At 42.6% G+C, this 15,018-nt stretch overlaps 1 protein-coding gene across 1 annotated transcript in view; it reads left to right on the top strand.

The window, feature by feature from the left end:
- The window catches only part of FPR2 (formyl peptide receptor 2), a 21,836-nt gene extending 7,558 nt beyond the window's left edge, over positions 1-14,278 (top strand). The window contains 2 exon segments of the mRNA XM_024238298.2: positions 12,410-13,345; positions 13,348-14,278. Coding sequence (XP_024094066.2) covers positions 12,410-13,345; positions 13,348-13,475 — 1,064 coding nt within the window. The 3' untranslated portion in view covers positions 13,476-14,278.
- Positions 14,279-15,018: the final 740 nt, after the last annotated feature.

The following is a 15,018-nucleotide window of genomic DNA, read 5'->3' on the forward strand; positions in this document are numbered from 1 at the left end:
GGATTACAGGCGCCCACCATCACGCCCAGCTAATTTTTGTGTTTTTTTAGTAGAGACGGGGTTTCATCATGTTGGGCAGGTTGGTCTCGAACTCCTGACCTCAGGTGATCCACCCACCTCGGCCTCCCAAAGTGCTGGGATTACAGGCATGAGCCACTCCCGGTCCTTATTGGACTTTTTTTGTTTGTTTGTTTGTTTTTGTTTTTGAGACAGAGTTTTGCTCTTGTTGCCCAGGCTGGAGTGCAATGGCATGATCTCAGCTCACTGCAACTTCCGCCTCCCTGGTTCAAGCGATTCTCCTGCGTCAGCCTCCCGAGCAGCTGGAATTACAGGCACGTGCCACCACGCCCAGCTAATTTTGTATTTTTAGTAGAGATGGTGTTTCTTCATGTTGGCCGGGTTGGTCTCCAACTCCTGACCTCTGGTGACCCACCTGCCTCGGCCTCCCAAAGTGCTGGGATTACGGGTGTGAGCCACTGCCCCTGGCCCTTACTGAACTTTTTAAAAGCTCATTTGGTTTCCTTCTGGAAATTAGATTGTAGGGCAGGGGAAAGCAGGACCAGGAACAACCTATTTGCAAAGTTGGTGCAAACATTCCTGCCTGACAGGACCATGGACACGGGTTGTGGAGATAGAGATGGCTCTGGCTGTGCATTCAGCAGATTCTGTAGATAGAATTAATAGGACTTGGATGAGATTGTGGTGAGAGAAAGGGAAATGAAAGATAAGTTCTAGTTTGGAAGCTTTAACAACTGAATGTTTAAACTCAAATAGACACAAAATATTGGAATAGTGGCAGGTTTGGGAGGATGAGATAATCAACTGTTTGGTTGAGCCACATTAGGTTTGGAGTGTCTATGGGACTCCCGTGGGGAGAGGTTATATCAGACTGGAGCACCAGAGAGAGGCCAAGGCTGATAGTTTAGATGAAAAGAGAGCATGATATTTTAAGCCCTGAGACTGGATAATATCACCTATAGAAAGACTATATAGAGATAAGAGAGGTGGGGAACAAGTAAAAGCTGCGGGACACTCCTAAATTTAGAGTCAAATTTAGAGCAGAAAATACTAGCAAAGGGGACTGAAAAGAGGTGGCCAATTGAGCTTTAAAGGCAAGTGAAAGTGTGTTGTGTGTACATTTATCATCTCATGGCACAGGAAAAACGTGATTTAAGGAGAAGGAAGCGATCCAATGGGAAGAAGAGATCCAATGGGTCCTATATCACGAAGATATTGAGATAAGAACCAATATGGATTTGCGCCCACTGCATTTACAGCCTTGAGGTCATAAGCATGGTCAGGAAAATGCACCAGGTCAGTGCTAAGGACTGGAGTCAATACAGACTGGATTCAGGAGAAAAAGTGAGGCAGGGAATCAAAGGGAGCAAACACAGAAAACTCCTTCCAAAATCTGGTTGCAAAATCTTTTCATGGAAAGAATTCTCTTAGGAGAAATAGGGTTAACACCAGAAAGGAATATAGGCCAAGGATCTTTTTGGTTGATTTTTGTTTTGTTTTTTGGGGTGGTTTTTATTTTGTTTTTGTTTAGTTTTGTTGTTGTTTGTTTGTTTTTGAGTTGGAGTCACTGTCGCCCAGGCTGGAGTGCAGTGGTGTGATCTCAGCTCACTGCAACCTCCGCCTTCCAGGGTTCAAGAGATCTTCCTGCCTCAGCTTCCCAAGTAGCTGGGATTGCAAGCGCGCGCCATCACGTCCAGCTAATTTTTGTATTTTTAGCAGAGATGGGGTTTCACCATGTTGGCCAGTCTGGTCTCAAACTCCTGGCCTCAAGTGATCCACTTGCCTCAGCTTCCCTAAATGTTGGGATTACAGACGTGAGCCACCGCACCTGGCCAAGGATGGTTTCTTTTTAAAGGGCGGGGATATGATTTATGCAATGTTTATGTAATAGTGAGAATGATCTAGTAGAAATAAAATCTTGAGGGTTTGTTTTTGGCAGAAAATGGAAGGACAAATGCAGGGGGAGAGTTTGTGGGAAGATGAGAGCCATCCTGGGCCAACGTAGGAAGCGAAATTATTGGAAAGAACAAGAAGTCTTTATTCACAGTGACAGGGGCAGGTAGACTGAGGGTCAGGGGAGGAACGGCTGAAAATTTCACATCTAGTTATTACCATTTTCTCATTATAATGTCAGTCAAGGGCATCTGCTGAGAGTGGGAAAAACAGAGTAAATGAGGTAATTTTTGGAGAAAGCAGGACTGAAATAATTAAGGTGTGGGATAGCAAGTGCACTGGAGAAGTAGAGTAACCTAATGGGGAACTGCTGAGTTTTGATTTGAAATCTGTGGTCATAAATTCAATTGCAACCCTCAATAATTGTGAAAGTCACTTCCGCTCTCTGAGCCGTACTTTCCTACCCGTTACGCAAGAATAGCACTTGTCCCAAAGCAAGGATATTGTAATCAGAGATGATAAAATATATAGTGACTGGCACATATTAAGGACTCACCAAACAGCAGCCCTCATAATCAGTACAGGTATCATCTGTGGTTCGCAGTTCTCCTCCTTACATTACAACTAGGGTGGACCCAAAATTGCAATTTTTGTTTTGTTAATCCTCACCTGTCATTGCACAATCATCCTTCCTTGTTGTATCAACATTTTTTTTTTTTTTTTTTTTTTGAGACAGAGTCTCGCTCTTTCACCCAGGCTGGAGTGCTGTGGCACGATCTTGGCTCACTGCAACCTCTGCCTCCCAAACTCAAGTGATTCTCCTGCCTCAGCCTCCCAAGTAACTGGGATTACAGGCACCCGCCACCATGCCCAGCTAATTTTTGTATTTTTAGTAGAAACAGGGTTTCACCATGTTGGCCAGGCTGGTTTCGAATTCCTGGCCTCAAGTGATCCACCTGTCTTGGCCTCCCAAAGTGTTAGGATTACAGGCGTGAGCCACCACACCCAGCCTGTATCAATATTTTAAAATGAATTTGAGATTATGGATAGATCATGTCTTCTAAGTGCCTTGTAGAATGTTTGGAGGGTGGATAGAGAAAATCTGAGTCTGTTGAGGAACTATGGGGTGGAAAAGGGTTAACAGCACAATTCTGTTGTAATCAATCTGGCTGAGCTCCAATTCTGTCTCTACTCTTTCTACCTGGGAACGTTGAACAATTAACGTAGCCCATCTAAGTCTTAACTTCCTCGTCTGTACAATGGTTATACTAATTATCAGGTTGCTGCAAAAGTACTTGTGGTTTTTGCTATTATTTTCAATGGCAAAAAAGGCAGTTACTTTTGCACCAACCTGATATCACTAAGATTAATCAATATTCACTGTGTCTCAGGAGCGCTCAGTGCTTACACATATTAACACAGCCCATCCACAGATCCTGTGAGAGGCATCGTTAGGGTTAAAGGAGAAGCTCTTGGCATGTGGGTAATGTTCATAAGTAGAAACAACTATTGCTGTGAGCATCGTTCTTGTCCTCACCTTGAACTTCCTAATGGATTGAACCCCATGACAGAGCACACAGCCTGGTGAGGGCCAAGAGTTCCCATTGTCATAGATGTACTCAGTCTAGCCTAAAAGATTTCCATGTCTGTTCTCACTTAATCCTCATCTGAAAGTTAGACTTCACCATAAAATTGTCCTCGTTCTGCAGAGCAGAAAACTGAGGCTCAAAGAGATATCACTGACTAAAAACTCATAGTGAGGAGACATCACAGATGAGATTAGAAGAGAGATCTAGCTGACTTCAGAGCCCAGTATATATTTTTATTTTTTTAGACAGAGTCTTGCTCTGTCCCCCAGGCTGGAGTGCAGTGGCACGGCTCACTGCAACCTCCACCTCCCGGGTTCAAGTGATTCTCCTGCCTCAGCCTCCCGAGTAGCTGGGACTGCAAGCGTGTGCCACCAGGCCCGGCTAATTTTTTGTATTTTCGGTAGAGACGGGGCTTCACCGTATTGCCCAGGGTGGTCTGGAACTCCTGACCTCAGGCAATCTACCCCCCTTGGCCTCCCAAAGTGTTGGGATTACAGGCGTGAGCCACCGTTTCCAGCTGAGCCCAGTATTCTTTATAACAGTGACTCTCAATTAGGGGTGACTTTGCCTCCGAGGGGACCTTTGACAATGTTTATGGAACCTGTTGATTGTCATTTCTGGAGAAGGAGTTGCTACTGGTATCTGTGGATAGAGGCCAGGGGTGCTGCTAAACATCCTACTGTGTCCAGAACAATCTGCCACAACAAAGAATTACCCAGACCCAGATGTCGATGGTGCCAAGGTTGAGAAACCCTGAGCTACATTAAATAATGTCCCATGGAATACCTCAGTGAAACTCACTGGTGATAGCAGGAAGAAAAGGAGGAAATAAGGAAAAGGAAGAAGGCTAAAAATCATCAGACTGGGGCATAGCCCTATCCTAGTAATCTTGGGGGAATCCCTTTCAAAGGCAGGACTTCCGTATGCAAAGGCAGTGGCTCTGGAGTTGTTCATTTTGGTTTCCATATCTTGCTGCCTCCACTGACTGGCTGGGTATGATGTTGAAAAAACTACAGAAGTCCCCGGGCCATGAATTCCCCCAGATGTGATGGCTGTTTCCCAATGTTATTATGAGCATTAGATGTGAACAAGCGCTAGGGAATTGCTATTTCTCTTAAAGACGCTGAATAGCCCAGTCTGAGATGATTCTCAAATTCTCATGGCCATAACAAATGATCCTGGCTTTTACACAAACAGATTCTAGAATGAGATTTATGGATATAATTGTTTTTCATTTTTATTATAAGTTCAGGGGTATATGCGCAGGTTTGTTATATAGGTAAACTTGTATCCTGGTGTTTTCTTGTACAGATTATTTCATCACTGAGGTATTAAGCCTAATACCCACTACTTATTTTTCCTGATCCTGTCCCTCCCCCCACCCTCCACCTTCCGGTAGGCCCCAGTGTTCCCCTCTTTGTGTCCATGTGTTCTCATCATTTACCTCCCATTTGTAAATGAGAACATGCGGTATTTGGTTTTCTGTTCCTGCATTAGTTTGCTAAGGATAATGAATACAATTTTAACAGGCAGCCTGGATGTTTCTGATAAAGTCCACAGACCACAGCATAAGAAAATGTGCTCAAGTGACATGGGATTTTGTGTTGAATTGGATACAAACATTACAGATGTGACCCGGACCAGAGGCAGGGACTACATGTTTTGGGTTTTTGTTCTTAAAAGAAAAAAACAAACAAACAAAAAAACTTGATCTGAGAAGCTCTGAGGGTTATATTCTTTTTTTTTTTTTTTTTTGCTTCCCTGCTATTTTTTTTTTTCTTTTTTTTTTCTTTTATTATTATTATTATTATCATTATTATACTTTAGGTTTTATGGTACATGTGCGCAATGTGCAGGTAAGTTACATATGTATACATGTGCCATGCTGGTGCGCTGCACCCACCAACTTGTCATCTAGCATTAGGTATATCTCCCAATGCTATCCCTCCCCCCTCCCCCCACCCCACAACAGTCCCCGAAGTGTGATGTTCCCCTTCCTGTGTCCATGTGTTCTCATTGTTCAATTCCCACCTATGAGTGAGAATATGCGGTGTTTGGTTTTTTGTTCTTGCGATAGTTTACTGAGAATGATGATTTCCAATTTCATCCATGTCCCTACAAAGGACGTGAACTCATCATTTTTTATGGCTGCATAGTATTCCATGGTGTATATGTGCCACATTTTCTTAATCCAGTCTATCATTGTTGGACATTTGGGTTGGTTCCAAGTCTTTGCTATTGTGAATAATGCCGCAATAAACATACGTGTGCATGTGTCTTTATAGCAGCATGATTTATAGTCCTTTGGGTATATACCCAGTAATGGGATGGCTGGGTCAAATGGAATTTCTAGTTCTAGATCCCTGAGGAATCGCCACACTGACTTCCACAAGGGTTGAACTAGTTTACAGTCCCACCAACAGTGTAAAAGTGTTCCTATTTCTCCACATCCTCTCCAGCACCTGTTGTTTCCTGACTTTTTAATGATTGCCATTCTAACTGGTGTGAGATGGTATCTCATTGTGGTTTTGATTTGCATTTCTCTGATGGCCAGTGATGGTGAGCATTTTTTCATGTGGTTTTTGGCTGCATAAATGTCTTCTTTTGAGAAGTGTCTGTTCATGTCCTTCGCCCACTTTTTGATGGGGTTGTTTGTTTTTTTCTTGTAAATTTGTTGGAGTTCATTGTAGATTCTGGATATTAGCCCTTTGTCAGATGAGTAGGTTGCGAAAATTTTCTCCCATTTTGTAGGTTGCCTGTTCACTCTGATGGTAGTTTCCTTTGCTGTGCAGAAGCTCTTTAGTTTAATTAGATCCCATTTGTCAAGTTTGGCTTTTGTTGCCATTGCTTTTGGTGTTTTAGACATGAAGTCCTTGCCCATGCCTATGTCCTGAATGGTAATGCCTAGGTTTTCTTCTAGGGTTTTTATGGTTTTAGGTCTAACATTTAAGTCTTTAATCCATATTGAATTGATTTTTGTATAAGGTGTAAGGAAGGGATCCAGTTTCAGCTTTCTACATATGGCTAGCCAGTTTTCCCAACACCATTTATTAAATAGGGAATCCTTTCCCCATTTCTTGTTTTTGTCAGGTTTGTCAAAGATCAGATACTTGTAGATATGTGGCATTATTTCTGACGGCTCTGTTCTGTTCCATTGATCTATATCTCTGTTTTGGTACCAGTACCATGCTGTTTTGGTTACTGTAGCCTTGTAGTATAGTTTGAAGTCAGGTAGTGTGATGCCTCCAGCTTTGTTCTTTTGGCTTAGGATTGACTTGGCGATGCGGGCTCTTTTTTGGTTCCATATGAACTTTAAAGTAGTTTTTTCCAATTCTGTGAAGAAAGTCATTGGTAGCTTGATGGGGATGGCATTGAATCTGTAAATTACCTTGGGAAGGATGGCCATTTTCATGATATTGATTCTTCCTACCCATGAGCATGGAATGTTCTTCCATTTGTTTGTATCCTCTTTTATTTCCTTGAGCAGTGGTTTGTAGTTCTCCTTGAAGAGGTCTTTCACATCCCTTGTAAGTTGGATTCCTAGGTATTTTATTCTCTTTGAAGCAATTGTGAATGGGAGTTCACTCATGATTTGGCTCTCTGTTTGTCTGTTATTGATGTATAAGAATGCTTGTGATTTTTGCACATTGATTTTGTATCCTGAGACTTTGCTGAAGTTGCTTATCAGCTTAAGGAGATTTTGGGCTGAGACAATGGGGTTTTCTAGATATACTATCATGTCATCTGCAAACAAGGACAATTTGACTTCCTCTTTTCCTAACTGAATACCCTTGATTTCCTTCTCCTGCCTAATTGCCCTGGCCAGAACTTCCAACACTATGTTGAATAGAAGTGGCGAGAGAGGGCATCCCTGTCTTGTGCCAGTTTTCAAAGGGAATGCTTCCAGTTTTTGCCCATTCAGTACGATATTGGCTGTGGGTTTGTCATAAATAGCTCTTATTATTTTGAGATACGTCCCATCAATTCCTAATTTATTGAGAGTTTTTAGCATGAAGGGTTGTTGAATTTTGTCAAAGGCCTTTTCTGCATCTATTGAGATAATCATGTGGTTTTTGTCTTTGGTTCTGTTTATATGCTGGATTACATTTATTGATTTGCGTATATTGAACCAGCCTTGCATCCCAGGGATGAAGCCCACTTGATCATGGTGGATAAGCTTTTTGATGTGCTGCTGGATTCTGTTTGCCAGTATCTTATTGAGGATTTTTGCATCAATGTTCATCAAGGATATTGGTCTAAAATTCTCTTTTTTTGTTGTGTCTCTGCCAGGCTTTGGTATCAGGATGATGCTGGCCTCATAAAATGAGTTAGGGAGGATTCCCTCTTTTTCTATTGATTGGAATAGTTTCAGAAGGAATGGTACCAGCTCCTCCTTGTACCTCTGGTAGAATTCGGCTGTGAACCCATCTGGTCCTGGACTTTTTTTGGTTGGTAAGCTATTGATTATTGCCACAATTTCAGCTCCTGTTATTGGTCTATTCAGAGATTCAACTTCTTCCTGGTTTAGTCTTGGGAGGGTGTATGTGTTGAGGAATTTATCCATTTCTTCTAGATTTTCTAGTTTATTTGCGTAGAGGTGTTTGTAATATTCTCTGATGGTAGTTTGTATTTCTGTGGGATCGGTGGTGATATCCCCTTTATCATTTTTTATTGCATCTATTTGATTCTTCTCTCTTTTTTTCTTTATTAATCTTGCTAGCGGTCTATCAATTTTGTTGATCCTTTCAAAAAACCAGCTCCTGGATTCATTTATTTTTTGAAGGGTTTTTTGTGTCTCTATTTCCTTCAGTTCTGCTCTGATTTTAGTTATTTCTTGCCTTCTGCTAGCTTTTGAATGTGTTTGCTCTTGCTTTTCTAGTTCTTTTAATTGTGATGTTAGGGTGTCAATTTTGGATCTTTCCTGCTTTCTCTTGCGGGCATTTAGTGCTATAAATTTCCCTCTACACACTGCTTTGAATGCATCCCAGAGATTCTGGTATGTTGTGTCTTGGTTCTCGTTGGTTTCAAAGAACATCTTTATTTCTGCCTTCATTTCGTTATGTACCCAGTAGTCATTCAGGAGCAGGTTGTTCAGTTTCCACGTAGTTGAGCGGTTTTGAGTGAGATTCTTAATCCTGAGTTCTAGCTTGATTGCACTGTGATCTGAGAGACAGTTTGTTACAATTTCTGTTCTTTTACATTTATTGAGGAGAGCTTTACTTCCAAGTATATGGTCAATTTTGGAATAGGTGTGGTGTGGTGCTGAAAAAAATGTATATTCTGTTGATTTGGGGTGGAGAGTTCTGTAGATGTCTATTAGGTCCGCTTGGTGCAGAGCTGAGTTCAATTCCTGGGTATCCTTGTTGACTTTCTGTCTCGTTGATCTGTCTAATGTTGACAGTGGGGTGTTAAAGTCTCCCATTATTAATGTGTGGGAGTCTAAGTCTCTTTGTATGTCACTCAGGACTTGCTTTATGAATCTGGGTGCTCCTGTATTGGGTGCATATATATTTAGGATAGTTAGCTCTTCTTGTTGAATTAATCCCTTTACCATTATGTAATGGCCTTCTTTGTCTCTTTTGATCTTTGTTGGTTTAAAGTCTGTTTTATCAGAGACTAGGATTGCAACCCCTGCCTTTTTTTGTTTTCCATTTGCTTGGTAGATCTTCCTCCATCCTTTTATTTTGAGCCTATGTGTGTCTCTGCACGTGAGATGGGTTTCCTGAATACAGCACACTGATGGGTCTTGAGTCTTTATCCAATTTGCCAGTCTGTGTCTTTTAATTGGAGCATTTAGTCCATTTACATTTAAAGTTAATATTGTTATGTGTGAATCTGATCCTGTCATTATGATGTTAGCTGGATATTTTTCTCATTAGTTGATGCAGTCTCTTCCTAGTCTCGATGGTCTTTACATTTCGGTATGATTTTGCAGTGGCTGGTACCGGTTGTGCCTTTCCATGTTTAGCGCTTCCTTCAGGAGCTCTTTTAGGGCAGGCCTGGTGGTGACAAAATCTCTCAGCATTTGCTTGTCTGTAAAGTATTTTATTTCTCCTTCACTTATGAAGCTTAGTTTGGCAGGATATGAAATTCTGGGTTGAAAATTCTTTTCTTTAAGAATGTTGAATATTGGCCCCCACTCTCTTCTGGCTTGTAGGGTTTCTGCCGAGAGATCCGCTGTTAGTCTGATGGGCTTCCCTTTGATGGTAACCCGACCTTTCTCTCTGGCTGCCCTTAACATTTTTTCCTTCATTTCAACTTTGGTGAATCTGACAATTATGTGTCTTGGAGTTGCTCTTCTTGAGGAGTATCTTTGTGGCGTTCTCTGTATTTCCTGAATCTGAATGTTGGCCTGCCTTGCTAGATTGGGGAAATTCTCCTGGATAATATCCTGCAGAGTGTTTTCCAACTTGTTTCCATTCTCCCCGTCACTTTCAGGTACACCAATCAGACGTAGATTTGGTCTTTTCACATAGTCCCACATTTCTTGGAGGCTTTGCTCGTTTCTTTTTATTCTTTTTTCTCTAAACTTCCCTTCTCGCTTCATTTCATTCATTTCGTCTTCCAGGGCTGATACCCTTTCTTCCATTTGATCGCATCGGCTCCTGAGGCTTCTGCATTCTTCACGTAGTTCTCGAGCCTTGGTTTTCAGCTCCATCAGCTCCTTTAAGCACTTCTCTGTATTGGTTATTCTAGTTATACATTCTTCTAAATTTTTTTCAAAGTTTTCAACTTCTTTGCCTTTGGTTTGAATATCCTCCCGTAGCTCGGAGTAATTTGATCGTCTGAAGCCTTCTTCTCTCAGCTCGTCAAAGTCATTCTCCGTCCAGCTTTGTTCCGTTGCTGGTGAGGAACTGCGTTCCTTTGGAGGAGGAGAGGTACTCTGGTTTTTAGAGTTTCCAGTTTTTCTGCTCTGTTTTTTCCCCATCTTTGTGGTTTTATCTACTTTTGGTCTTTGATGATGGTGATGTACAGATGGGTTTTTGGTGTGGATGTCCTTTCTGTTAGTTTTCCTTCTAACAGACAGAACCCTCAGCTGCAGGTCTGTTGGAGTACCTGGCCGGCCGTGTGAGGTGTCAGTCTGCCCCTGCTGGGGGGTGCCTCCCAGTTAGGCTGCTCGGGGGTCAGGGGTCAGGAACCCACTTGAGGAGGCAGTCAGCCGGTTCTCAGATCTCCAGCTGCGTGCTGGGAGAACCACTGCTCTCCTCACAGCTGTCAGACAGGGACATTTAAGTCTGCAAAGGTTACTGCTGTCTTTTTGTTTGTCTGTGCCCTGCCCCCAGAGGTGGAGCCTACAGAGGCAGGCAGGCCTCCTTGAGCTGTGGTGGGCTCCACCCAGTTCAAGCTTCCAGGCTGCTTTGTTTACCTAAGCGAGCCTGGGCAATGGCGGGCGCCCCTCCCCCAGCCTCGCTGCCGACTTGCTGTTTGATCTCAGACTGCTGTGCTAGCAATCAGCGAGACTCCGTGGGCGTAGGACCCTCTGAGCCAGGTGCGGGCTATACTCTCCTGGGGCACCGGTTCCTAAGCCCGTCGGAAAAGCACAGTATTCGGGTGGGAGTGGCCCGATTTTCCAGGTGCCGTCTGTCACCCCTGGAAAGGGAACTCCCTGACCCCTTGCGCTTCCCGAGTGAGGCAATGCCTCGCCCCTGCTTCGGCTGGCGGACAGTGCGCTCAAGGGTTATATTCTTACAATGTTATTGTCCACAATTTAGTCACGTGTCCACTACTAAAGCAATCCCTTGCAAAGTAAAAGGAATTCTAGTTAGTGCTAATTAGACTAGTCAAGATCTACTCCCAACATGGAGAAAAGACACCTTCTCTGCAGGGTGAGTAACTAAACACAATTGTGGTTTTTTGAGCAGAGAAGAATGGGGAACAGTTGCTGGGTGGGCAACCAGCAATATCTGTCAAGTGTAAGGGTTTAGAGGTCAGACCAAGCCAAACTGAAGTCCTTAATCTATTATCTACTACCTAAGTGACCTTCAACACATTTCACAATTACCCTGAGCTTTAATTTATTCTAATGAAAACTAGAAGTAATGAATATTACACAGCTATTACATAGGCCAAACCGGATCCCATATGTAGTAATTAACACAACGCATAGTCTCTAATAAGAACTTCACAAGTATTAATACGACTTATTATTCTCATAGTCTTTATCCCACAGACACCAAAGCTATACAAATTGGCATTGATTATTTGCATTCCAAACAGAGAAGAGCTCCACATCAAGCAGGGACAGGGAAAAGCAGAGGGTAGAAAGCAGAGATGGAAGTCTCTTTGCTGACTTCCTCTAGTGCAGAATCCTCAGGATATAACATACTACTACTACATGTTACCAGTGACTGCTCAAAATTCTCTTCACAATAACCTCAAGCCAAACCCTCAAACTTTATCTTGAGTACTAGCCAAGCAATAGGTCAAGGGTTCTCACAGTTCGAGGGACAGGAGTTGGGAGACTGGAAGAACCTGGGGCTGAAAGAGGTTGCAGAGCTTGCCAGCATGTTTGCATTGAGTGATGGGAGACACAGATGTGAGCCTTCTGATTCTGAGTCTTGTGCCTTCCTCACAATGCTGAGGCTGCCTATGCTCAATTTTCCATTATCCATACAACATAAGTTCAGTATTTTTGCTGGTGGACAGAGCCTTGTAATCCTCTTGGTGAAGTGATTAGCCCGATAAGTGAAATACATGTTGATAATGATGGGAATATGGAGGACTATCCCTTCCCAAAGGAGCATCCAAGAGAATGCCAATTCTATAGCACCATTGTTAACAAGGCTGAGTAGATAGAGAGGGTCTCCTGGTAGGAGTGGGAGCTTTAGTGGAAGTTGATGTAAGCTATAAATACAGATGCTGTAAGATGGTTCCACAGCTGAGAAATGGCCATTGTTGGAATGTTTCAGGTGCTGGCAAGATGGAAACCAACTTCTCCACTCCTCTGAATGAATATGAAGAAGTGCCCTATGAGTCTGCTGGCTACACTATTCTGCGGATCCTCCCATTGGTGGTGCTTGGGGTCACCTTTGTCCTCGGGGTCCTGGGCAATGGGCTTGTGATCTGGGTGGCTGGATTCCAGATGACACGCACAGTCACCACCATCTGTTACCTGAACCTGGCCCTGGCTGACTTTTCTTTCACGGCCACGTTACCATTCCTCATTGTCTCCATGGCCATGGGAGAAAAATGGCCTTTTGGCTGGTTCCTGTGTAAGTTAATTCACATCGTGGTGGACATCAACCTCTTTGGAAGTGTTTTCTTGATTGGTTTCATTGCACTGGACCGCTGTATTTGTGTCCTGCATCCAGTCTGGGCCCAGAACCACCGCACTGTGAGTCTGGCCATGAAGGTGATCATCGGACCTTGGATTCTTGCCCTAGTCCTTACCTTGCCAGTTTTCCTCTTTTTGACTACAGTGACTATTCCAAATGGGGACACATACTGTACTTTCAGCTTTGCATCCTGGGGTGACACCCCTGAGGAGAGGAAGAAGGTGGCCATTACCATGCTGACAGCCAGAGGGATTATCCGGTTTGTCATTGGCTTTAGCATGCCGATGTCCATTGTTGCCATCTGCTATGGGCTCATTGCAGCCAAGATCCACAAAAAGGGCATGATTAAATCCAGCCGTCCCTTACGGGTCCTCACTGCTGTGGTGGCTTCTTTCTTCATCTGTTGGTTCCCCTTTCAACTGGTTGCCCTTCTGAGCACCGTCTGGCTCAAAGAGATGTTGTTCGATGGCAAGTACAAAATCATTGACATCCTGGTTAACCCAACGAGCTCCCTGGCCTTCTTCAACAGCTGCCTCAACCCCATGCTTTACGTCTTTGTGGGCCAGGACTTCGAGAGAGACTGATCCACTCCCTGCCCACCAGTCTGGAGAGGGCCCTGTCTGAGGACTCAGCCCCAACTAATGACACGGCTGCCAACTCTGCTTCACCTCCCGCAGAGACTGAGTTACGGGCAATGTGAGGATGGGGTCAGGGATATTTTGAGTTCTGTTCATTCTACCCTAATGCCAGTTCCAGCTTCATCTACCCTTGAGTCATATTGAGGCATTCAAGGATGCGCAGCTCAAATATTTATTCAGGAAAAATGCTTTTGTGTCCCTGATTTGGGGCTAAGAAATAGACAGTCAGGCTACTATAATATTAGTGTTATTTTTTGTTTTTTGACTTCTGCCTATACCCTGGGGTAAGTGGAGTTGGGAAATACAAGAAGAGAAAGACTGGTGGGGATTTGTAAGACTTAGATGAGGTAGCGCATAATAAGGGGAAGACTTTAAAGTATAAAGTAAAATGTTTGCTGTAGGTTTTTTATAGCTATTAAAAAAAATCAGACTATGGAAGTTTTCTTCTATTTTTAGTTTGCTAAGAGTTTTCTGTTTCTTTTTCTTACATCATGAATGGACTTTGCATTTTATCAAATGCATTTTCTACATGTATTAAGATGGTTATATTATTCTTCTTCTTTTATGTAAATCATTATAAATAATGTTCATTAAGTTCTGACTGTTAAACTACTCTTGAATTCCTGGAATAAACCACACTTAGTCCTGATGTACTTTAAATATTTATATCTCACAAGAGTTGGTTAGAATTCCTGTGTTTATGTTTATATAAAAATGGCTCTGTTATTTCACTTTTTCTAGTATCCTTGCTAAGTTTTACATCAAACTTGTAATGGTCTCTGAAAAGGAATTGAGAAGTAATTCCCCTGATTCTTTTTTCTGCTGTTATATCTTTATTAAATATTCAGAAAAATTCACCAGTGAAGCCAACTTGGTCTTGTGTTTTCTTTCTGGGAAGATTTTTAATAACAGGTTTGTTTTCTTTAACAGTCATTAGACTCTTCTGTTTTTTGTTTTTTTGTTTTTTCCTGTCAGTTTTGGTAAACTGAATTTCTAGGAATTTGGCCATTGAATTCAAACTGTCAAACTCATCGGCATGAAAGAGTATAATAACTGTTTAAAAGTTATAAAAGAGTATGAAACTTGGCTGGGTGCAGTGGCTCATGCCTGTAATCCAAGCACTTTGGGAGGCCAAGACGGGTGGATCACCTGAGGTCAGGAGTTCGAGACCAGCCTGGCCAACATGGTAAAACCCCATCTCTACTTAAAATACAAAAATTAGCTGGGCATGGTGGTGCGAACCTGTAATCCCAGCTACTTGGGAAGCTGAGGCAGGAGAATTGCTTGAACCCGGGAGGTGGAGGTTGCAGTGAGCCAAGACTGCGCCATTGCACTCCAACCTGGGGGACAAGAGTGAGACTTTGTCTGAAAAAAAAAAAGTATGAAACTTGAAATGCTTTCTTTTATTTATTTATTTATTTATTTCTGATTTTTGTTCTTCTTGTTGTTGTTATTATTCTAGAGCACAGCCTTTGGAGATATGGTTTCTTTTAAACAATGAAAATGTAAGCTCTCTGAAGTCAGGGATTTTGGTCTGTATGGTTCACTGATTGAACCCCATCCTCTATGTGTAAAACACTGTCTGATATGTAATAGACATTCATT

The sequence above is a fragment of the Pongo abelii genome, chromosome 20 (genome assembly GCF_028885655.2).
Source record: "Pongo abelii isolate AG06213 chromosome 20, NHGRI_mPonAbe1-v2.0_pri, whole genome shotgun sequence".
In the NCBI taxonomy this organism is placed as follows: Eukaryota; Metazoa; Chordata; class Mammalia; order Primates; family Hominidae; genus Pongo; species Pongo abelii.